Consider the following 25,218-nt stretch of genomic DNA (forward strand, 5'->3'; position numbering starts at 1 on the left):
CAAGACTCTGTATAGGGGTGTACTTTTATCGAGGTTCCCATCTACCTATCATCCTAAGGCCGCGCGTACAGTGCCCGCGACGGCCATGCGTGACATCACCCGTTGCCGTCAGCGAAAGTTGTATTTCGCTTTGCGGCGGCGTCGCGGGCGACCAGGGCTTTGATTGGTTCAGGGGCTGTCACATGAGGCGACAGCCCCTGAAAAATCAAATATTCCCGGCTTCCAAAAAGTGCGTTGCCTTGTCGTCGTTGCGCTTACTATAAGTGCACGTGGCGGCGACAATGCATTTGTTTTCGGGCGACGTAACGTCGCCAGCACTATAAGCGCGGCCTTACACTGCTCTAGAGGTCCTTCCTTTGGCAGCCTGATGTGCATAGGGTTGGGGTTAGAGCAACTCTAGCTGTAACACTCCCCTGGAACCCTGTTTTGGGGATCCTTTACCTTGAAATGTCACGCATGTCCTCCATGAAGGAAAGTGTCCTGGAACAGGATAGTGTTATTTCCCTGGCTTCAGGCTGCCAGCACTCATCAGCCTCGCTGTTGCAACAATGTTGCGATCCCTTGTGGGTTTCTTGGCTTCAGCCAGTTGCCTTGGAAACCACCCTGCCTTTTACCAGGATGGACTGCTCTCCCTCCCTTTGCCAGGGGTTATTGTCCCAGTTAATTTCCCATCAGCCCAGACAAGCATGCGGTCTCTTAGTACCAGCAGCCATCCTGAGCAGCCATCTCTCCTATCCTGGTAAAGTGACTGTTTTTCACCTGTCACTATATCCTGCATTTAGCCCACTTTCCTCATAGCTCCCCTTCCCCGCCATTTCTCTCATGTCCCAGTGTTCCCTCAGTACTTTCCCCCCCCCTCCCCGTTTTATTTGTATGTTATTGCCCCAAATAAACACTTCAGCGAGTGAGAGGGTTCCCTTGATATATGGGATTGAGTTAACCTGCCTGTCCCTACGCATCTATCAGGGTGTGCTTGGTCCAGAACAGAAAGATCTTCCTTCTCGAGCATTGTGATTATTGTAGCAGCCCTTTACTAGATAAGGGACACTCTTCCCTAACTGTAAAAACAATAGAAGGTGACCATACTTCTTCTTCACAGAACGTTGCACATTAAAGACATGCCATTAACACCAGACACTTAAGCCAGTGAGAGTCCTCTCCTCTGGTGTCCCCTAGGAGGCTGAGGTCTGGAAGCTTCTGCGTCTCCTTCGATACCCCTGTGTGATGTCACTATCCTGCACTGTAACTGGGTATGGTACAGACACCCTTAGCCTATCAGAATTTACAGTGTACATGTCAGGTGACTATTCTAGCAGGTTCTGGGACTAAGGAGTGGCCAGGCACCTCACATGAGTTACTTTGGCAACATAGAATTAGCTCCATGGAATAAGTTACATGGAATTAGTTACATTTAGTTGGGGCTTTTCTGTACATTAATCTGTTCATTCCCTATTAACCCCTTCAGTGTACAATAGTAATCCCACTGGGGGGCTACACATATATTTGTATTAATGTGCACTGTCTTTCTTTGATCTTGTTGCTCCTTTTTTGCAGAATTATACATTTAAATTTAGGGATTGACAAGTCTTAAACCATTGGAATCAGATTGCCCAGAAATGATTCCAAGGCATTTGTTTATCATGGAAACGTTGTGGGTTTTATGTACCGGTATCCACATAGAGAACAGTTTGTTTCAACGCACTGGCGCCGAGTTTCATCATATGTACTGAGCAGTGTCCTACATCTGATGCATCATTTTAGACTTACGCCACTTCAGGTATGAAGGATCTTTTTGCGCGGAGACGCAGAATGGGACTCATCTTATATAATACATGCACCATGTAACTCCTCCGCAATGGCTTCTAATCGGCACAAAATGCTTTGATACATAGGGGCATGATAAAAATGTAGGTATATCTTTAATCATATAGCGCCCACAATGTTCTCAGCGCTTTACAAGAGAAACAATACAGTACAGGGAATTATAATACAATTGTTGCAACAAACTAAATCAAAGAATAGGGAAGGAAATCCCTGCCCCGCAGAGCTTGCAATCTAAGTGACATGATGGGAGAGTTACAGAGACAGCAGGTGAGGGAAGAAGTGCAGTAGATGGCAGTGCTTGGTAGGAATCACTGTGGGTGTGGGACAGTAGTGATTAGTCTGGGCTCTTGAAGCACTTAATTTAAGAGGTGAGTTTTAAGGTTTCAATTAAAGATGGGGAGAGAGGGTGCTTGTCCTATACGGAGTATGAGGGAGTTCCACAGGTAAGGGGCAGTGAGGGAAAAGGTTTAAGGTGAGAGAGCTGTAGAGGTGAAAGGGGTGGAGTGGAGACAGTGATGGGTAGAGCGCAGGAGACGAGCAGGGGCATAGCGAGAGGTCAGAGCTGATATGCCCTTTGCTGTGATACATAGACCCCCAAAAATACAAAATAAACAATTAAAAATACATGTCGATTAGCTACATTTAACCTTTTAAACATGCCACTATGATTGAGTTACTTTGGTCCGTCATCCTGTGCCCCCAGTTATAGTGCAATGCTCAGCATGCATACAGTAATACACACATTCTTCTCTTACACTACAGTGTACGCAGTGCTGTGCATAGAATGTTTCCGGCTCAGTGAGTCTCTGCGCCGCAGAGCGAGCGCACAACCTGCGGCAAAGGGAGGTAAGGTGTAAAGCCCAAGGTTATATCTGACACCCACATTAAAGGCAGTGACGTTACCACTAAGCTACTCCGGACTGAGCTGCCCTGGGCAGATATATGAGGTAAGGAGGTAAGCTCAGGCCACGTATAAGTGTGATGCGGATGAAAGGGTCGGGATTCTTACACCCCTCTCCCAGACTGTCCGGGGGGCGGCTTATGGCTGCGGTGATATTTTAAGGGATCTGAGATCATTCCCATTGAGTAGGGATTTAACGAGCCCTTTCAGAGTGCTCCACTGGGACATGATTCACGCTAATGAATAAATGATGGGAAATGTATCCCGGCAGGTGGGGGCTGGCCAGGCCTGAGCCGCCTGCGAGGCTACGGGGCCGAGAGGGAAGGGGCAGTGTGAGGAACGTGTTAACCTCCTTTACCAACTTCATTCATAATGTTGTATTACTCTGAGACGCGCACAGCGTCTCATCCCCACGGACGCAGTAACTAGGACGTTGCCAGGCTCCATTGTTCTGATGCCACATTGCAGATTACGTGTCGGTCAGGTGCCACGTTCTCAGCCCTGCAGCATTGGTTTCCATGCAGTGTCTCAGGCTCGTGGGACTTTGCGGGGGGCTGCTCTTTCCTTGCACTGCTGTGAGCTGTCTCATGTGCAATCTTCTCTGTGGGATGCAGACGGCTATTAAGTGAGGTGTTGTTTTAGTGCACAGGGCTGCTTAGCTGGGAACAGTTATTACTACGCACAGTAATATTTGTATCTCTAACACAGGGGTGGGGAACCTTTTTTCTGCCAAGGGCCATTTGGATATTTATAACATCGTTCGCGGGCCACACAGACACAGACAGGCAGGCACACAGGCAGGCAGGCAGGCACAAAGCAGCCATGCAGGCACACAGATCCCCTCCCCCCTACCTCTGGTAGTTGCTGCTGGGGGGATCGTGTAGGGCGGCTGCTGAGGTAAGTGCGGGGGGAACTGCTGGGGAAGTGCGGGGGGAAGTACGGTGGCTGCTGGGGATCGTGTAGGGCTGCCGGCGCCTCACACCACCTCCTCCCGATCGGGCGCGCGGCAGCCATTTTTTTTTAAATTAGCGTGACCCGGTTATAGCAGTTGCCTTAGCAGGGCCAGACCAAATGATTTCGGGGGCCTTATACGGCCCTCGGGCCTGACGGTCCCCACCCCTGCTCTAACAGAACAGGGAGTATGCAGCGCTGTAAAGGGTCTGTAACACGCAGAAACGTACATGTGCATTCATATACAAAGATGTGAACCAGGGGTGTAACTACACTACTGCAAAACTCTGCAATGCGGGGAGAGGGGGGGAGGCCGGTGGGCTGGCACTCGAGGTCGGCTTCCGTGGCCCTTGTTTGCTGCGGGGCCCTTACACCAAGCCTCCCCAACTGCCAGCGTGCCCGTGTCATGGTCGGCGGCAATAGCTAGGCCCACCCAGAGATTGGGCTCAACTACTGCATGCGCCCACGTAGCCCCAGCCTCCCACCGACGCGGGATCCGATGACTCACCCCCCCCCCCACACACACATTTTCCCGCAAGGTAAGGTAAGAGAGGGGGACTGAGTGTGAGAGGAAGGGGGGAATTGAATTGGAGAGGAAATTGAGAGTGAGAGGAGGGGTGAAGAGTGTGAGAGTTAGAGAGGAGGGAGAGTGAGTAAGTTAGAGAGGAGAGTGAGAGAGGAAGGGAGAGAAGGGTGGTGAAGTTAGGGAGAAGGGTGGGAGAGATATAGAGAAGGTAAAGTTAGAGAGAAGGGAATAGTTGGAGAGGAGGAGTGGGAGAGAGTAAGAGAGAGTAAGGCTTTGTCCCCGCTGGTGCTGAGCGTTCTCATGCTTGGAGAGCTCTCCAAGCATGAGCGCCAAGTGTCCTTAAAATTTTCGCAAGCGCTCGTGGGGGGAGGGGGGACGCTGCAGAGGAAGCTGAGCGCTCTAGAAAGTTTGAATAATTTGTTTACTTGAGCGCCGGTGAGTGTGTGTGCCCGCGCATACGCACGTGCGCATCGCGTGAGTAGGGACTTGCATATATATATGTATGCAAGTCACCTCGCCAAGTGCCGCCCGCTTAGTGAGCTCAGCGCTAGTGGGGACGCAGCCTTAGGCTGCGTCCATAGAAGGACAAGCAGCGCTGAGCCGTGCGGACGCTCCGCGCTGAGCCCCTGCATCCTCAATGAGGGTGCCTTGAGAGGGGGCTCACGCGAGCGTCCGCAGGCGTGCTGAGGCGTTGGAATTTTCAGCCGACAGCCAAGCTGTTTTTCAGCGCGCTGTCGGCTGAAAACATCCAATCAGCCTGAAGCAGCGTCAACGTCACGGCGCCGTGACGTCGGCGCCGTGACATTGACGTCAGTGCGTCGCGGGCGATTAGCCCAGCGATGTCACTGCCCCGCCTCCAACCACCTCCCCCCGGCTCCCTTCGCGCACGCTGGCTCGCCTGCAAGTCCATGGAATCGCGCTGACTTCAGCAGGCGAGCCTCAGCGTCAGCGCGCCTCCGATCTGCTGAACCATCTTTGGCCCCGGCCTTAGAGAGGAGGGAGGAGAAAGCGTGCGGGGGGGGGGGAGTTAGAGAGGAGGGGGAAGAGTGACAGAGGGGGGCCTTTAAAAATGTTTTGAAGGGGGCCCCAAAAAATGTAGTTATGCCACTGCTGTCAACCTCTAAGGACCAGATCAGTGAGATTTCGGGGTTCTAACATTTTAAAGTGATTGAGTTCAATCTTATCACTGAGACCCCATTGAAGTCTGAGAATACTGGTGCGAGCAGTGAGAAATGTGTGAGAATATCAGTACATTTGCTGTAGTCCAGACCTAGTAGGTGAGCAACATTAGGGATGATGAATTTATAGTGTACAGAGCTGTCCAAATCCAATATGTTTCTTCTCCAACTGTACTGTACGAGTGTCGTCTGCTGGAAGAAGAGACCTATGAGGTTTTGAAAGCTCCAAATGCTAGAAATTCATGAGACGAGCACTAAAAGGTATCAGAACCTGCAGTGAATCTGCATTTCTCCAGGACCTATACGTCTACTGAAACATTGAGAAAGTCAGTGAGAGTTTACAGGTCTGCAATATAATGTGTGATATTTTGTAGACACCTACAGTAGGTATACAGAGGGCTGTAAGAAAAAAGAAGCGCTAACACCCTACTCCTCATATAACATCCAAAAAATACAAATATCAATAACTCTGAAAGTGACAAAAGTGTGTACTGTACATACAGATATTGCCGTACACCTGTTACGTCTCTGAGGGTAATCGCAACCGCATGGTTTCTGATCTCTGGTGATGATCACGACCGGGTGGTACTCTGTCCCGCTGCCGGATTCCTGACAGAGGGACTTCCAAGTCCCTCCAAGGGAATGGATTGCAAAAAAGATGGCAAAAAAAGGTCCATCTTTTTTTGCAATACAGAGGGATGTGAATGAACGTGAGACCATGGAGGGCACGCTGCCAAGGCTTGCCTTGTTGCTGGCACTCTGCCCGCAGCCTGCACTCCCAGAATGTGCCCATTAAGATCCAATGTCCCCGCGCCTGCAGTCAGCAGCGTCGCTGCTTCTCCACAGCGCTGCGGCGGCCGGAGGAAGCCACGTGTTCCGGGAAAGCAAAGTGAATGTGTCTAGTGTTTAGAAAAGGATGTGAGCTCAGTGAGAAATCCAATATTTACTCCGGAAGGAAGGATGACAAATAATAGGCTGAACGATTGCATACCCGATCCCGAGGGGGTGGAGGCCGGCTGAGTGCACGGGCAGGTAAAGGGGAAGAAGGAAGAGAGACAAAGAAAGAAAGAAAGAATGTGTGTGTATGTGTGTGTATGTGTGTGTATGTGTGTATATATAATATATAAAAGATTTCAGGCTTTTATATCATAGGTTCTCCAAGAAGACAGAGGTTTTCGAAGGCTGAGAGGTACATAAGGTACATTATATATACAGCTCAACCCCGTTATAACGCGATCCGTTACATGGCGAATCCGCTTATAACGCGATGCAAGCGTGGCTCCCAATTTGCGTATTTATGAATACTTTACAACACGATTATTGGTGTTTTAAATACTTTATTGTACAATGCATACAATTGTACTTTATTTCTAACGCGATCTGCTTATAGCGCGATGTGACTCTTTGGACCCCAAGCACAGCGTTATAAGGGGGTTGAGCTGTATATGAAACTTGTGAGAAAGGCTAAGGTTTTTTAAGGTTCCAAATTATCCGTTAATTAGCTATATGTACCGGAGGTGACCGACAACTTTTGAAAAAATACAAACAAACTTAAAAAAAAACATTTATGAATTCTTGCAGGTGTCAGATTTATTTATTTTTAATGCATCATTCATCAAAATGTAACCCCTTAACATGTCACTGAAATGAGTACACTGTGATCGTAAGTCTGAGATTATACTCCGCGCGATGGTGCGCGCGCGACATACACAAGTGTTATAATCCCCATGCGGCCGCCCCTAGAGCGCGCGACGGGGCGCAATGGCGCTGTCCACATTTTGAAGAGACACCTTTTTTTTTGTCTTTTCATGCGTGGCCGCAACCACTAACTATCTGTATGTCCCTGCTACAGTCTTCATGCATAAACCACCACGTGCTCAAGGAAAGAATGCTAATTCATTACATTTCCATCAGCAAAGGCTAAATCAGTGCAAATTTGAATAATTCGCGTGGCCTAATGTTTCCAGAAGATGAGGAGTGTTAGCAATACTCATGGCAAAAGATGCACCGACCATTGACCATTTGAGAGCCGGAAGACCGGCGGCATCTACAGTAGATGCCAAAGGTCTTCCTGCACCAAACCGCGTGATTGCTCAGGTGATCTCGGGCAGGACCCGCCAGGACATGAACGAAAGTGGAGGGTTACTCTGTTTACATTCCGATCGCGACCACGCGATCTCCCCCCCAAGAAAACGAGCATTGAATGCATGATGTAGTCCATATGCCATAGGGCCCCCAAGTGTGGACCCTTATGATCTGTGGAATGTCTTGGGGCACCCAAAGGGTTCATATAAACGATCTATTTCAGCCTCTTTATTGCTAAACTATTACAACATCAGCAGGTTGATCAAATGAAAGGAATTAGATCCAATTTTGGAGATGATTTTTCCGGGAGACTTCAGTAAATAGACTCAGTTATGTCTTCTTTGTTACCCGGGGGGTTCATTGAAATTACTTATGAAGGTCTAGTAAGTCTGAAAGTGAATCAGTTAACTAACCCTCTTGATGCCAGAAGGTCAGCGGCACCAGCAACTTGGGGAAGAGATGACGTGATTATGAGCGGCTACCAGAGACGAGAACAGAAGTGAAGCCACCTCCACGTCCATTCCAATCACATAATGTGCCCTCCCCTAGAGAAAGAGAAAAATGCAATGGACATTCCCTGAATGCCCTAAAAGTTAAAGCATCAATTTAATCATAATATTAATAATAATAAGGTTCTTTTGTTTTCGCTTTCTTTACCATTTTTGAACCCCCTGTACCTACTTAACTCCACTGTTGCCAAGAATATTCAGGCTAGAGGGACATCAGATGACTAGTGTAACAATACCATAGATCTGATACTCTATGATAGGGGTGTGCAAACTGGGGTGTGTGAGATTTTTCAGGCGGAGCGCGGCGGTTGCAGAGGCCCCGCGCTCTTCCCCAAGTTATTTAAATTAAATGCCGGGGGATCGGGCGAAGCCTCTGTAACTTCACTTACCTTGTCTCCGGCGACGCGTCGCCATGGCAAAGCGGCGTCAAATGACGCAGCGGGGTCACGTTACCATGGCAACGTGACGTCACGTGACCCCCGCCGAGTCATTTGATGCCGGAGACATGGTAAGGAGAGGGGCGCGAGCAGGGGGGGGAGTGCACCCCAGGGCTATGATTTCGGGAACAGCAGTGGAAACTCTCCTGTTCTGGTCGTGGCTGTGGTCTCCATTAGAAATGACTAAAAATGATGTGGAGCCTATACAATGACTATACAATGCCTGCAACTTCTGAGGTTCCCTCAACGTCATCGGTTACTAAAGGGGTTAAATGTTGGAACGTCCCAGTGCCGGAGCTAAATCCCCCTGCGCTTTGGTAATCTCGGGATGGACAAAGAAGGTCCTCATCGGGAAGCTGGTAATGTCAACATTACCGATTCGAGCACTAAAACGCCGGTTTAAGCTAAAGTCCCATGCCCTGTGTTGGAAATGTGGCATTTCCCGGATCCATTGGTGTCCATTCCCTTGGAAAACAATTTGCTCTTTTGCGTGTGCAAATTTAACACAAATTTGACCATTTTTTGCCGACTTACCAAGTTGAAATGATCACAAACGGGACAGTTCGAATCAACTTACCAAACGGAGAAAAACAACACACGGAAATGAAGAAACTGAAACACATGACCTCTGTGGGAAATGAGGGCGGCCAGCTCCAGTCCTCAAGGGGCATCAACAGGTCATGTTTGCAGGATATCCCTGCTTCAGCACAGGTGCCTCAATCAGTCCCTGCTTTAGCACCGATGGCTCAATCAGTCCCTGCTTCAGCACAGGTGGATAAATCAAAACCTGCTTCAGCACAGGTGACTCAGTCTTTGACCGAGCCACTGATTGAGCCACTTGTGTTGAAACAGGGATATCCTTCAAACCTGACCTGTTGGTGGGCCCCTGCTCTAGCTCAGTTATTGCTCAAGAAAACCTCTCGGAGAAGCAGATGACACACAAACTAATCGAATCAATGCAAAGTACTCTGCTGTGCTGATGTTAGAGTATTCGTCCTGCAAATGCTGGTTTTAGTAGTTACTTTAATAAGCCCATCTGTTGGAGTGTACGAAGACTTGAATAAAGTATGGGCTTTTAACACATCCAGCCCATCCATCGTGATTGAGCCGTTGATAAATAAATCATTATCTGTTTGGATATGTGAATTAGCTTAGCCAGCTGTGCACAGGCACTGCTGCATGCTGACTGTGGGAACATATGGGCTGTAATAGTACTTGAGTAGCCTAATTGCCTCTTCTAGACATCCTGCAGATAGGAGGGAGCAGGAGTGGGTAGAGTATGGTCATTGGACCAGCAGATAAATTGATGTTACAATCCTTCAAAACATCTCAGGCTTCTTAATCAGACAGAAGCAGCGGATGTGCAAGTGCAGAGATAACGTGCCCTGTGTTACCCTATAAATAACAGGACAAATGGCACCAAAGGATGTAGCCCACGGACTCTCCGGCTGCACATCACATCAGGCCACGTTCACTAACTAGTGCAAAAGCTCCACGTGGCCAATTCACCGGCACGGATCATAATGTGCCTTCTTGCTTGGCCCCATTTAGTAAACATGGGCATCCTTTTTAAAGCAGCATTGCCACTTGGCAACATGTTTCGGAGCTGCAAGAAGGGGAAAGCGCTCACCTTTTATTTATAATGCTATTATTGTGTCGTTTCAAAGCGTGAAAGGCCTCATGACAGAAATCACTGTATCTGTAGCACATACTGCATCTGTGAGTTAAGCTCTAAATATGCATATAACATATAAAGATAAATATTTTTTTCTATCAATCTATCTCTGTGTATATATATATATATATATATATATATATATATATATATATATATACTATGTCAGTTTACCTGGACTATAAAAACTCTCTGTGAGATGTTCGGTAAATGATCTAGAAGGCGGTAGAATGGCAATACAGAATGAACACAGACGTTCCAGAGTAGCGGTCACATCTTGGAACCACATTGGAATATACACCTACTGGCCCAGAGTTCCCTTGGTACTTCCCACCTCCCGCCACCCAAGGACCATGTAACCAGCCCCCCATCCCCCACTGGCTGTGGGCAGACTGCACCGTCAGATTGGCTCTCTCTGTAAATGGACCATTGTGACCTCTAGAAGCTGTGATAGGGCAAATCAATGATGAAACAAGGCACGATCAATAGTAGCTGGCTGGCTTTACTGGTTAAAGGCAGTAGAAATGGGATTGACTTTACTCTGGCATGCTGGGTAAAATCAAATGTAGTCACCTTCTGTTTAACTCCTTCCTCCCACTCGGCCATTGATAAGCCGCTTACTGTACATGCTTAACCATGTCTGTGAACTGAGAGCAATGTCCTGCTATTATCAGCATGAGATACCAGCAGATAGTATAACATAGAGGCTATGTGAAGAGTGGTAATCATCATCTAAACTCCTCCATGGCCCTCCACTGCTGAGAGGCTCTACAACAGGAGCGGCCAACTTCAGTCCTCAAGGGACACCAACAGGTGAGGTTTTCAGGATATCCCTGCTTCAGCACAGGTGGCTCAATCAGTGGCTCTGCCTGATATCCTTAAAACATCACCAGTTGGGGTCCCTTGAGGACTGGAGTTGGCCACCGCTGCTCTACAACACGCTGCTTTGCAATTGGCAATGCCAGTGAGATATAGAAGTATTTCAGGTTACTGGGGGAACCAGGCACAACATTGGTATAATGGACTCAAGTCATTGAGAATGTACAATCCTTCATTGTCATGCACCCACGTAGTCTGCAGCACAAACCAATGTGTGCGTAAGAGGCAAAGGATTCTGGGTGTGGTAATATACTGTGGGTGAAAAAAAACTCCCACTGATGTGAATGGGATTTCTCTTCTTCGATACATTTGGTGCTGGTTTTGCTCCATTTTAGTAGCGAGGAGACTATGATAAATAACACACGGTATAAGGAAAATACTGTTCCCTGATTCACAGTGCAGGGCCAATAACCACCTCTGTCCTAAGAGCCCAAAAGGATTGAAAGACTGTCTCTGAATGGGTTGCAGGCTTTGTGTTTCATAAAGCCAGGTTTAACAAAAGGTGGATATTTTTGGCATATTCTCTCTTCAAAAAAAAGGCGGCAAAAGGAATGCAGACTTTTCCAAACACTGGCTGAGAGCATTTGATAAATTGATATGCAACAAGCAAAACATTGGGGAAATCTTTTTCTGCTCTTTGTGGGTGATGGTGAGAGAGAGATTCTATGGGGACCGAGCTTAGCACATGTAAGCCCCCCTGCCCGGCTCTGAAGGAGTTTGCATTGAGTTGGATATATACATGGCAGTGCTCAGTCTCTCGTACCTGGTCAGGGTGCTGGGTGGGTGCAGGCCGGGCGTGGATATGCAGATAGAATAAGGATGGGCGCCAGGAACTTCTATAATACAAACAAGAACTTTATTCATATCCATTCATAATGCTCGTCATGCAAGGACAGACTTCACTTCAGACATTTACTGGTGTCAAACAATATGGTTCCTCTGCTTCTTCCCCTGGTGATTCTCACTCCTATGCTGGGGAGGTACTTATGCTTGTTTCCCCTACATAGCTTCTGCATCCTCCCTATCTCAGGTGGACCCATGATATTGGGGGACACACACTATTTTCTGGGATCGCTGTCCTGTTTCGTTTTATGGCACTCAGTCTATACCTATCGGATCCGGTGGCTACTGAGGACTTTACGGTGTGGCCGATCCAAATATGCTCCAGAACTAATGCACTGGGAACTTCTGCTGAGCACATGCTTACTCCTCTTTCTGCATGAGAATAATCTTGGGCCATTACTATGGACACTAACTATGTAGGGCACGTTCCTTAACTGAAAACAATACATGGTGACAGGACATCCTTAATACACATAACTATGCACACCAACCTATTTACAGGACTCACAGTGAGGCTTCAGTCTGAACTCTCAGGAACCTATTTCCAGAACATAGGGAGGAGCTATATATACCCATCTATCTCCCTATAGTGACATCAGTGGTCACCAGACATACAAATGAGGAGGTATCCCTTTCTGCACAGTCATCCTGCATCACATGATGGGGAGGGGAGTAACCTGAGGGATCCCACACAGTTAACCCATTAAGGCTGTTAACCCCTTATACCAACTAGTATTCCCGAGAGGGGTGGGGCTAAACACATATAAGGAATAGTTATGGGAGGGCTGAAGAAAAGCCCACAGTTAATTTAACCAATCACAGAAAAATGGCCAACAATGGTCAAATCAACCTTGATGTGCATCATCAGTATAGTACTCATACATAAAAGGTAAAAATAAAAATCTTATCAATAAAAATATATATTTTATCCTTTTTTGCAAATAATGTAACCTGCGCGCTCTGGAAGAGGGCTCCCGTTTGGCCAGCCTTTTGTTATCCATTTATCTTGGCATAGATTTATAATACCCTCAGCCCCGCGACATCGATGCTTGTGACGTTTGGGGAGCATCTCATTTGCCTGAACAACAACACGTCTGTAATACATCATTCATTCAATCTTTATCGAGGTGAGGAAAGTAACATGTGTGGGTTTGCAGAATATCGATCCCCGAAGTGCTATTTCTATTGGGATCTTTGGCCAACGACATTTTTCGGGCTAGAAAATCATATTGTAAGCTGTGGGAGCACATTGTACATGTTCGGTTTTAGTACACCCGTATACACCTATAATTCTGGGAAGCCACCATCCCCTCTCCACGTAGATGGGGGGGGGGAAATGTCTTCTATGTTGATCACCCAGTGGTGTTCCCTTCTACTTAACAATGCAAAACACATGAGATAAGCTTTTCTTCTGCTTTTGTCACATAAAATGATTGCGTGGGCAGTGTTGGGTAGGTGGGCGGTGGAGGAAGAAAGGAACATTGAAGCCTTTGAATCCGGGCTCTGAACATATTACTTGCTCGCCGTAGCAAAGATTTCTGCAGTGCTGAAGAAGTAAACAGCTGCAAGGTTCCTGAAAGGTTTGCAACGTACAACTGCTTGGTTCACTGTTTTATTTGTATATACTGTATGTGAATGGACTGGGAGAAGAGAAGGAGCACGGAGGGAGGAGGATAACAGGGCAGAGGATCGCTGTCTCCATAGGAGCAATAATAAGCAAATGTCCATAAATTGCTGTGAAGGTCGAAGGCCAAAAATTTCAACCAATGAATTCACTTATGAATGAGATTTCAGATGTTAGGAGTTCTGATGCCTCTGAAGCATATGTTGGTTACCTTAACATAGTTACATAGTTATGTAGCCAGGTCCCCCTCGCGCACTCGCCCCCTCCCTTGTCCCCCTCGCGCACTCACCCCTTCTTCCCCGTTGCGCGCGTGGTTGCGGCCGGTTGTCGGGGACGCGAGCGGCGAGCAGGCCGGTTGCCGGGGACGCGATCGGGCCGTCGCTAAGGCCGCGATCGCGTTGCCACCGGCCCGGCGGCTAGCAGAGCAGGGCGCCGCCATGACAGTGAGCTCGCGCATGCGCAGGAGGCCCCAGATAGCTCGCGCATGCGCGAGAATAGGCTGCCAGCCCCCAGGGTGCTTAGGGGCAGAGACACCTGACGCCAGGGAGCCAATCAGAAGGCCAGATTCCCCTGCTAGCAAGGGGATACATTTCGCGGGGTTTTGCAGCTACGCAGGCACTCATGATCCGGACCAGCTAGGGGTAAGAGGTGGGTGCAGGGGTCAGTGACCCTCTGCATAGGCCAGCAGCCCCCAAGGTCCCAGTTAGGTCCTGAGCCACCTAATAGCTTGTGGAGCTTAGGGACAGGCCCTAGATAGGGACACTGCCCCATTATTTGATCAAGTAGTCAGGGACACAGAGCGGAAGCCGTGCGGCCCTGCGAGGTGGGTTCTGGGCTCAGGACACCACCAAAGACTCTAACACAAGGAGAGACATTGTTCGCGCTGGACTTTCAATCCACGCGGTGTGGAGCACAGCGTCGGATCGTGCGGATTGATATCGCGGTACCCGTGGCTGGAGCCCGGGCAGGTAACCGGCAACTCACGTGCACCAACCAGGCCTATCACCAAACATAGTGGCTGCGCAGCCACACACACACATGTACAGTGGTATTTGACTCTGGGAGCACGAGACATTTGGGTGGGGGTTACTGGACACAGGGTGGGGTCACATTGTGGGTGGTAGCGTCCGCCGTGATGCCTATAGGTGGTAGCGTCCGCCGTGACGCCTAGAGGTGGTAGCGTCCGCCGTGACGCCTAGAGGTGGTAGCGTCCGCCGTGACGCCTAGAGGTGGTAGCGTCCGCCGTGACGCCTGGTGTGGTTAGTGTCCGCCGTGACACCCAGTGTGGTTAGCGTCCGCCGTGGCGCATGTTGATTTGTGTTGATATATGTTGCTAGGCAGTAAAGTCAGTCCTGTTTTACATTCATTCGCTTTGTGTGGTTGTTTCCTGTGAGGGCCTCCTCCCACTCCGTTGGGATCCCTCCCAGGTGGAGGCGTTGCACCTAGAGATGTATGAGATGTATGTACCCCAGGTTCCCCAAGGCGGAAGCTCAGCCCTCCTGTGAGCCAACAGGTAATGCACCACACCTGAGTAACTTTGCATGTTCCTACACTTCCACAGTATTATCTGCGAGTGGGTGGGGGAACACCCGTTACATTTGGAGGCGCTGCTGAGAGCGAGTCCTGGGGTGCCCTGTTCCAATTTTTTTTCTAAATTGCCCGATTCATATTTTTATCATGTCCGTGCCGTCACCGCAGGATGTCCATGCCTGGGCCTTAGCGCACCAAGTATCCCCAAGACGTGCGGTTGCAGTGACCGGGGTAGCAATGGATACAGAATTATCTACAGTGCGCACACAAGTAAGAAGTTGCCCGGGGTTGGCCACCGCCCGGGTGATAGACTATAAACTGGATATTGCTGCCCAAGGGATCACCTGTCTCCTGTACACCATGAGTGACATATGCTTAGAAACGGCCCCCCAGGTATTAAACCTACCCGAGCCCTCCGCAGAGGACTGCCGCATGATCTACGCTGACTCTCAATCTCCTGAAGAAGCGTCCACTAGTACTGGATTACACCCGAGCCAACGAGTGACCAGTACGCCTCACCGAGTGGACCCCCCTAGGGTCTCTTTCACCCCAAGCGGATTAGGGGGTACCGCCAGCTGGGCACGGAGCCCGCTCATCCCACCCAACCCTGATCAACGGTCTGGCGGGACCCCAACCATGCCTAGCATAGGAACGGGGAGCCGTAGTCAGGCCCTTAGTGGGAATCTTGACGTGAACACGATAGTCTCCCAACTAGCCGAAGCTGTAACCATTTCGACGCAAGCACAGAACTACCGGAAACTCAAGGCCTTCTCTGGGATTCTGCCGACGCCCACCGGAGAAGAGGGGATCGAGGCATGGAGGGACCATACGCTTCAAATCATAGAGGAGTGGTCGTGTTCTGAAGCCAGCAAGAGACAAAGACTGGTCGAGTGCCTCCGAGGCCCCGCCGCTCGGTTAGTGCGAGCGCACCGGAGCGTGGAAGGAGAAGTTACTGCCCAGGAACTAGTGGAAATGCTAATTAAATCCTTTGCCAGAAAAGACGACGAAGATGAGCTACTGGCTCAATTCAAAGCCCTCCGACAACGTGAAGGACAAGATTTATCTGCCTTCGTTTGTGACCTACAGCTGTCCCTGGGCACCCTCCTGGACAAGCATATCATTTCCGCGGCCGAAGCAGACCGATACCGGTTCAGACAGCTACTCAAGGGGTCGTTGCCTGATCACAACATAGCTATAATGATGCGGGCCGCCCCGATCGCAGCAGTATCCCCTAAGTACGGGGAACTAATGGACTACATAAGAGACCATGAAGTGCAGCGCCATTTCCATGAATCAAAGAAATCCAAAACTACCCCCAAGAATGACCCTGTGGCCCCCTCGGCCCCAAAGAGTAAGAAACCTTCCACACCAGAGGAGGAAACGACCCCCAAGTCGTCTGTTCGGGAAAGTCGTAGTTCTGAGCGGTCCTCATCCACGTATAAGAATCGTCCGGACCGCCGTGAGGTATCTTGCTACAACTGCGGGAAGAAGGGCCACATCTCGTACTATTGTCCGGAGAAGGAGGACCAACCGGAAGAAAAACCTCCCGACCGAAGAAGCACAGCCCGATCGATGGTATGCCGAGCCCAGACCGTCGGGCCTGAGGTGAACACCCCTCAGGGAACCACGGATTCTCCGGCTGACGCTGGCCCCAGTGAGGACGCCTCCCCCGGTGAAGCTTGCAGTCAAGTGGGCCCCGCGGCCATCGTGCCCGTGGTAATAGAAGGGATATACGCCTCGGCCCTATTGGACACCGGGTCACAAGTGACCATAATATATCGCAAGTTCTATGACCAGCACCTTCAACACTGCCCGCTGAGGCCGGCCGAACATATGAAGGTTAGGGGCTTGAGTAATGAAGACTACCCCATCGATGGGATTGCAAGGGTCCAGCTGGACATACTCCAACTGAACACCGGCAAGAAGCACCCTATGCAGGTAGCGGCCATGGTATGCCCGGAGCCCCACGACCATTGTAAATACCCCATCATCTTGGGAACCAATGCGGACATAGTGCAAGCTATAATTCGAGCTTACTTGAAAGAGACCAACGAGCTGCCGCTGGCCGATTCGCTCCTAGACCCCGTCTTACGAGAGGAGTGCCATCGGGTGTATGCCTTGGAGCGTCATGGGGACCTCTACAATCGTCAACGAGGACTGACGACCATATTACCAGGGGGAGTGCAAAAGATGGCCGTCTGGTGTTGTTATCCTGACCGAGACCAGAACGACCAACTGTTCTCGCTGGAGAGTGAGCCTGAAGAAGAAGAGGTTCAGCGAGGTTATAGAGTACTACCCGAGGTAAGGGAATGGACAGCTAAGATCCCTATTCGAAGCCACGTGTATGTGCAGAATCTCTCCCCTTTTCCGATGGAGTTTGATGTCGACCAGAAGTTGGGATGCATATATCCGGTCAGCCGGGTGGGAGCCACGCCTCAGGTGAAGGCGGCGACCGCGCAGGAGCGGATACTCGATCTGGACTTCAATTTCGGTGAGTCGACGCTGTCCACAGAGTGGAAGGAGCGGTTGACCACCCAGTTGCTGCAACGACGACATGTGTTCTCCACGAGCGAGATGGATGTGGGGTGCAGCCGCAGTGCCCAACATACCATTCGGATGAGTGATGCCACTCCATTCCGGGAACGTTCTCGTCGCCTTGCCCCTCGGGATGTGGACGATGTGAGGAACGCCATACAAGACATGGAAACCGCTGGGATTGTGACGGAATCACGAGGACCTTACGCGTCGCCCATAGTGGTGGTGCGGAAAAAGAACGGGTCCGTACGACTGTGTATCGACTACCGAACCCTGAACAATCGCACGATTCCGGATCAGTACAACCTTCCGCGCATTGAAGAGATCCTGAATGCGCTGAATGGGAGTCACTGGTTTAGCGTTCTTGATCTCCGATCAGGATACTATCAGGTGCCCATGACACCGGAAGACCAGGAAAAAACAGCTTTCGTCTGCCCCCTGGGATTCTATCAATTCACCCGTATGCCCCAAGGTATATGTGGGGCGCCTGCTACGTTCCAAAGACTGATGGAAAAGACTATCGGAGACATGATTCCCCGGGAGTGTCTGGTTTACCTGGATGACATTATTGTCTTCGGGAGGACCTTAGAAGAACACGAGGAGAGGCTGCTGAAGGTGATAGATCGTCTTGGTCAAGAAGGGTTGAAGCTATCACTCGATAAGTGTAGGTTTTGTCACACCTCGGTGACCTACGTGGGACACATCGTGTCTGCCCAGGGGATTGCTACTGATCCAGCCAAGGTAGAAGCTGTGGTGAACTGGCCACGTCCCGATAATGTCACGGAACTGCGGTCCTTCCTCGGTTTCTGCGGGTACTACCGTCGGTTCGTGGAGGGGTACTCTAGTCGAGCTAAACCCCTGAACAATTTGCTAAAGATATACCCTGAAGATACTGGGAGAAAGGCCACGTCGGCCCGGCAACCGTTTGGCGATAAGTGGACGCCTGAGTGTGAACGGGCCTTCCTGAACTTGAAGAAAAGTCTGACGGAAGCACCAGTGCTGGCCTATGCTGATCCAGAACAACCGTATGTCCTGCATGTGGATGCCAGCCTCAATGGGCTGGGTGCTGTCCTGCATCAGAAGCACCCCGAAGGTCTTTGGCCTGTAGCCTACGTCAGCCGCAGTCTGACACCCAGTGAGCAGAGATACCCCGTCCACAAGTTGGAGTTTCTGGCTCTCAAGTGGGCGATCACCGAGAAGCTCCACGACTACTTGTACGGTGTCACCTTCGAGGTAAGGACGGATAACAATCCCCTCACGTACATCAATACGTCGGCCAAATTAGATGCAGCCGGCCACAGATGGCAGGCCGCCCTCAGTAACTACCGCTTCTCCTTGAAGTATAAGCCGGGGCCATTGAATATTGGGGCGGACGCCCTCTCCCGAAGGCCAGGACTACTCGCTACCCCCGATGACGAGGAATGGGAAGAACTTCCCGGCCCCGGAGTGCGGGCTATGTGTAAAACTGCAGCCATAGTTAATGACCAAGTGGCCTTCTCCGAGTTACGAGTGGCCGACTCCTTGGGATGCCAGTCGCAGGCTGTCCCCGCCGCCTACTGCGACCCAAAAGGGATGCACCTCACGCATGACAAGGTGTTCCGGTGGAAAGATCTGGTAGACTATCAAATTCGAGATCCGGTTGCTAGCATCATCAGGCACGCCGTTGAAAAGAGGAACTCAGCCCTTCTGAAACGTGCGCCCAATGACTTGGTGGCCTTGCTCATGCGAGAATGGGACAAATTTGAAATCGACAATGACTTGCTCTATCGGGTGGTGCAATACCACAACCACCCGGATAGGAGACAACTAGTCCTACCTAAGAACTTACAATACCTGGTGTTGAAGTCCCTACACGATGAACACGGGCATCTCGGTGTAGAGAAGACTTTTGGGCTAGTCCGAGACCGGTTCTTCTGGCCCAAGATGCGGGAAGCGGTGGAACAACACTGCCGCCGTTGTGTCCGGTGTGTTCAACGCAAGACGTTGCCTACCAGAGCAGCTCCTATGGCCCATCTGAAGAGTTCTGGTCCAATGGACTTGGTGTGTATGGACTTTTTATGTATCGAACCTGATAGCCGAGGTATCGGTAACGTGCTGGTCATCACGGACCATTACACCCGATATGCCCAGGCCTTCCCCACAAAAGACCAGAAGGCTATCACGGTCGCGAAAGTGCTATGGGAAAAGTTCTTCGTCCATTACGGTCTTCCAAACCGACTCCACTCTGACCAAGGGCGAGATTTTGAGAGTACTCTAATCCGAGAATTACTTAAAATGCTGAATGTCGCCAAATCCCGGACGACGCCGTACCACCCCGAAGGAGATGCCTTGCCCGAACGATTCAACAGAACCCTGCTGGACATGCTTGGAACTCTGAAGGGAACGCAGAAAACAGAATGGAGTCGTCACGTAGAAACGTTGGTACACGCGTACAACTGTACTCGCCATGAGTCCACTGGGTTCTCCCCGTACTTCCTCATGTTTGGGCGGGAGGCAAGACTTCCCGTGGATGTGCGTCTTCGAGTCTCAACGGATGGGATACACAATGCTACCCATTTCAAGTATGTGCAAAGGCTAAAGGACAGTTTGCAGCGAGCTTACCAACAGGCTGAGAAGTCTACAGCTAAACTGAATGCTGGCAATAAGAGACGATACGACAACAAAGTCAAGTATCGAGAGTTACGTCCTGGGGACGCTGTGTTACTTCGTAATTTGGGAGTCCCCGGAAAACATAAACTGGCAGACCGATGGAGAGATGGCGTATATGAGGTAGAGTCACAGATGCCCGGCCTCCCGGTCTATCGCATTAAAGACACAGACGGCCGGGTAAAGGTTTGGCATCGTAATCACCTCCTCCCTATCCCCCAAGTGGGAGACGAAGAAGAAGAAATACAGGCCACACCGCTCAACGGTGAGTCCGATCTATCAGAGGTGGGTCAAGAGACTGTAAATAACGAGACCCACTCTGAAACTCCTGAAGACCCTATGGAGGGACCCTCTCAAAGGGACTATTCCACAGAAGGGGCATCTCCCGGAGGAGCTACGGGTAAGGGGCCCCGTAGGCCAATGCCTACTAAGGTGGCACCAACAGGCCAGCCTTTGGATCCACAGAGCCCGTGCTTTGTGCCTAACAGAGACTGTTCAGAGACATTTCTCCCCTCAAGGGAAGAGGCTGAGCCTCAGGACTGTACTTATTACTCACCAGAGGGAGTTGCTGAAGAACAACTCCGTAGGAGCCAAAGGGCCAGGTACCCTCCAACTCGGGTAACCTATGATCAAATAGGGGCACCCCATTATGAGGCTCAGCAGTGGTCTCGGAGCAAAATCCAATCCGTGATTGTGATGCTCACAGAATTGTGTAACCTTGTTTAAAGTTAATGCAATGTGCTAAGTTGTATTCGTACCAGATGCATTTTTATTATATAACGTTGTGTATAGTAGTAAGTTATGTGGTCCAAGCGGGGACGTTGGAGTTTCACCAGGGGGAGGATGTAGCCAGGTCCCCCTCGCGCACTCGCCCCCTCCCTTGTCCCCCTCGCGCACTCACCCCTTCTTCCCCGTTGCGCGCGTGGTTGCGGCCGGTTGTCGGGGACGCGAGCGGCGAGCAGGCCGGTTGCCGGGGACGCGATCGGGCCGTCGCTAAGGCCGCGATCGCGTTGCCACCGGCCCGGCGGCTAGCAGAGCAGGGCGCCGCCATGACAGTGAGCTCGCGCATGCGCAGGAGGCCGCTAGCGCGGGAGGCCCCAGATAGCTCGCGCATGCGCGAGAATAGGCTGCCAGCCCCCAGGGTGCTTAGGGGCAGAGACACCTGACGCCAGGGAGCCAATCAGAAGGCCAGATTCCCCTGCTAGCAAGGGGATACATTTCGCGGGGTTTTGCAGCTACGCAGGCACTCATGATCCGGACCAGCTAGGGGTAAGAGGTGGGTGCAGGGGTCAGTGACCCTCTGCATAGGCCAGCAGCCCCCAAGGTCCCAGTTAGGTCCTGAGCCACCTAATAGCTTGTGGAGCTTAGGGACAGGCCCTAGATAGGGACACTGCCCCATTATTTGATCAAGTAGTCAGGGACACAGAGCGGAAGCCGTGCGGCCCTGCGAGGTGGGTTCTGGGCTCAGGACACCACCAAAGACTCTAACACAAGGAGAGACATTGTTCGCGCTGGACTTTCAATCCACGCGGTGTGGAGCACGGCGTCGGATCGTGCGGATTGATATCGCGGTACCCGTGGCTGGAGCCCGGGCAGGTAACCGGCAACTCACGTGCACCAACCAGGCCTATCACCAAACATAGTGGCTGCGCAGTCACACACACACATGTACAGTGGTATTTGACTCTGGGAGCACGAGACATTTGGGTGGGGGTTACTGGACACAGGGTGGGGTCACATTGTGGGTGGTAGCGTCCGCCGTGACGCCTAGAGGTGGTAGCGTCCGCCGTGACGCCTAGAGGTGGTAGCGTCCGCCGTGACGCCTAGAGGTGGTAGCGTCCGCCGTGACGCCTAGAGGTGGTAGCGTCCGCCGTGACACCTGGTGTGGTTAGTGTCCGCCGTGACACCCAGTGTGGTTAGCGTCCGCCGTGGCGCATGTTGATTTGTGTTGATATATGTTGCTAGGCAGTAAAGTCAGTCCTGTTTTACATTCATTCGCTTTGTGTGGTTGTTTCCTGTGAGGGCCTCCTCCCACTCCGTTGGGATCCCTCCCAGGTGGAGGCGTTGCACCTAGAGATGTATGAGATGTATGTACCCCAGGTTCCCCAAGGCGGAAGCTCAGCCCTCCTGTGAGCCAACAGGTAATGCACCACACCTGAGTAACTTTGCATGTTCCTACACTTCCACAGTATTATCTGCGAGTGGGTGGGGGAACACCCGTTACAGTTACATAGTAGATGAGGTTGAAAAAAGACGTAGGTCCATCAAGTTCAACCTATGCTAAATTTAGACAACAGATATCTATACTTATTGATCCAGAGGAAGGCAAACAAAAAACCCCATTAAGGGGAAAAATTAATTCCTTTCTGACTCCAAGAATTTTAAGCGGCAAAATCTTTTTATAGAGGTTCCGTGTGTGTGTGTATGTGTGTGCGTGCGTGCGTGTGTGTGTGTGTGTGCGTGCGTGCGTGTGTGTGTGTGCGTGCGTGTGTGTGTGATCCCGTTGAAGTGGAACTGGTGAGTTAAGAGATGTACCATTGAGTAGAGATGGGCTCATGTTCAGCAGGGATTGGGCTAATGAAAACCCTTTTTCTGTGCCAGAGCTGCCAGTAACACATTTCAACATGAAAGGGTTAAGCTGTGTGGTGAGAATGGGGGCAGCAGAAGAAACATTGCGCCACACCGGGCCACAGAGTTCATATAGCCTGGCAGACAGACAGATCCCTCAGCGAGGGATTATTTCCCCATATATTTGCATACTTCTAGGGATGCTGCCAGAGCCTTGGTTTCGTCTGCCTGTGATTGGCTGCCCGGACCGGGCCTGTGGGCAGACGGCTATGCATGAGAATAGAGTAGCCTCAATGGGCCTGGCAGTCTCTTTCAGGCCCCAGCTCTGTTACCATAGTGATGCGATGCTAGAAATCTCCAGGAGGGAAGAAAAGGGGTGTCCGAAGCAGCGCAGCGCTGAACAAGAAATCCAATTTTCCATTATGGGGGACGTTAAAGAAATAAAAACTCCTTTGTTCAGAACATAAAACACTTCATTTTACACGTTGCTAAACCAACAGTGGTTATCTTGACTCAGGTTCGCTTGCATGGCAAGCTGGTGTCTTCAGTCACCTCTGAGTTAGACAAACATTTGCAGAGAGCGAGAGTGTATGATTGATGGGGATAAGGGTATACGGGAGAGAGGCCAGTGCAGTATAGGGGTACGAGAGAGCGAGAGAGAAGAACACGATGGAACTTGTGCGTGTTACCATGGCGACAGGGATTCTTGACACAGAAAGAGTTTTTCTGTGGAGGTGATAATAATCACTTTGTTTTACGTTGAAAAATCTCCCTTTCCTTCTCGATTCTTCAGTATACTTTTATTACTAATGTGCATTTGCTAAACGTTCCTATGTCTGATCAGCCCGTTTAGTTCTGAGAGCAGCAGCAAAAATCATGGTGTAAAGTTGGGTAACATTTTGTGTACTAAGTGTATGTCATTAACCTAATAAGCAAGCAGCGTGCAATGGGGTTTATGCAGGGGTTAAACCCATTAGGGTGTGTGGCGAGTGTAAGGGGGATGCCATTGAGGTGTATGATGTGTGTAAATAGGTGACCCCATTGATGTGTATGGTGTGTAAGTGAGGAACGCCATGGAAATGCATGGTGTGTAAGTGGGTGATCCCACTGAAGTGTATGGTGTGTGTAAGTGGGTGATCCCACTGAAGTGTATGGTGTGTGTGTAAGTGGGTGATCCAATTGAAGTGTATGGTGTGTGTAAGTGGGTGAGCCCACTGAAGTGTATGGTGTGTGTAAGTGGGTGATCCTATTGAAGTGTATGATGTGTGTAAGTGAGTGATCCCACTGAAGTGTATGATGTGTGTAAGTGAGTGATCCCACTGAAGTGTATGATGTGTGTAAGTGAGTGATCCCACTGAAGTGTATGATGTGTGTAAGTAGGTGATCCTATTGAAGTGTATGATGTGTGTAAGTGGGTGATCCTATTGAAGTGTATGATGTGTGTAAGTGAGTGATTCCACTGAAGTGTATGATGTGTGTAAGTGGGTGAGCCCACTGAAGTGTATGGTGTGTGTAAGTGGGTGAGCCCACTGAAGTGTATGGTGTGTACTGTAAGTGGGTGATCCCACTGAAGTGTATGATGTGTGTAAGTGGGTGAGCCCACTGAAGTGTATGGTGTGTAAGTGGGTGAGCCCACTGAAGTTTATGGTGTGTGTAAGTGGGTGAGCCCACTGAAGTGTATGGTGTGTGTAAGTGGGTGAGCCCACTGAAGTGTATGATGTGTGTAAGTGGGTGAGCCCACTGAAGTGTATGATGTGTGTAAGTGGGTGATCCTATTGAAGTGTATGATGTGTGTAAGTGGGTGAGCCCACTGAAGTGTATGATGTGTGTAAGTGGGTGATCCTATTGAAGTGTCTGATGTGTGTAAGTGAGTGATCCCACTGAAGTGTATGATGTGTGTAAGTGGGTGAGCCCAATGAAGTGTATGGTGTGTGTAAGTGGGTGAGCCCACTGAAGTGTATGGTGTGTGTGGTCCGTCTGGCACAAAAAGAGTTGGAAGTCCAGCCCTGCACTGTGTACCTTTATCTCTGTGGTTCTAGTACGTGTATCATTATGCTACATGTGGGGTCAGAGTGTCACAGTTTGACCATTTACAAGCCTAACATATTCACTTCTGTGTTAAAGGAATTAAGGATTCTGTTTACTCTCTCCTGTATAGGGCTGCCAGTGTACGCAGACACAATGAGTCCCTGCCCAGGTGAGCTTACAATCTACATATAGTGCCTGAGGCACAGGGATATAAAGGGACGTCCCAATGAGCTGACACCGGGATTGGAACCAGGCTCCCCCGTGTCACACTCGGTGTCATTGTTATCAGAGTCCCTGAGTCGCTCCGTCAGCTTGCGTAGATAGATTGGGTCCCAAATACTGTGGGGAAACAATGGACCCAGTAACAGCGGTACACTGCCGGCAATATTATTTTTTAATATAGTTATTTAATAATAATTTGTTAAAGTTTCTCCCGCACTTTTTTTTGTACATTTTGTAGCCTGAAGCTTAGAGCGGCT

At 50.2% G+C, this 25,218-nt stretch overlaps 2 protein-coding genes across 2 annotated transcripts in view; both read left to right on the forward strand.

Annotated features, from left to right (window-relative positions):
• Nucleotides 1–25,218, forward strand: part of GAREM2 (GRB2 associated regulator of MAPK1 subtype 2) — a 131,946-nt gene that overhangs the window by 64,365 nt on the left and 42,363 nt on the right. The window lies entirely within an intron of this gene.
• Nucleotides 14,484–25,218, forward strand: part of LOC142491846 (uncharacterized) — a 32,255-nt gene continuing 21,520 nt past the window's right edge. The window contains exons 1-2 of the mRNA XM_075594663.1: nucleotides 14,484–14,549; nucleotides 14,606–16,616. Coding sequence (XP_075450778.1) covers nucleotides 15,110–16,616 — 1,507 coding nt within the window. The 5' untranslated portion in view covers nucleotides 14,484–14,549; nucleotides 14,606–15,109. The remainder of the gene's footprint in view (nucleotides 14,550–14,605; nucleotides 16,617–25,218) is intronic.

This window comes from Ascaphus truei, chromosome 4, assembly GCF_040206685.1.
Source record: "Ascaphus truei isolate aAscTru1 chromosome 4, aAscTru1.hap1, whole genome shotgun sequence".
NCBI lineage: Eukaryota > Metazoa > Chordata > Amphibia > Anura > Ascaphidae > Ascaphus > Ascaphus truei.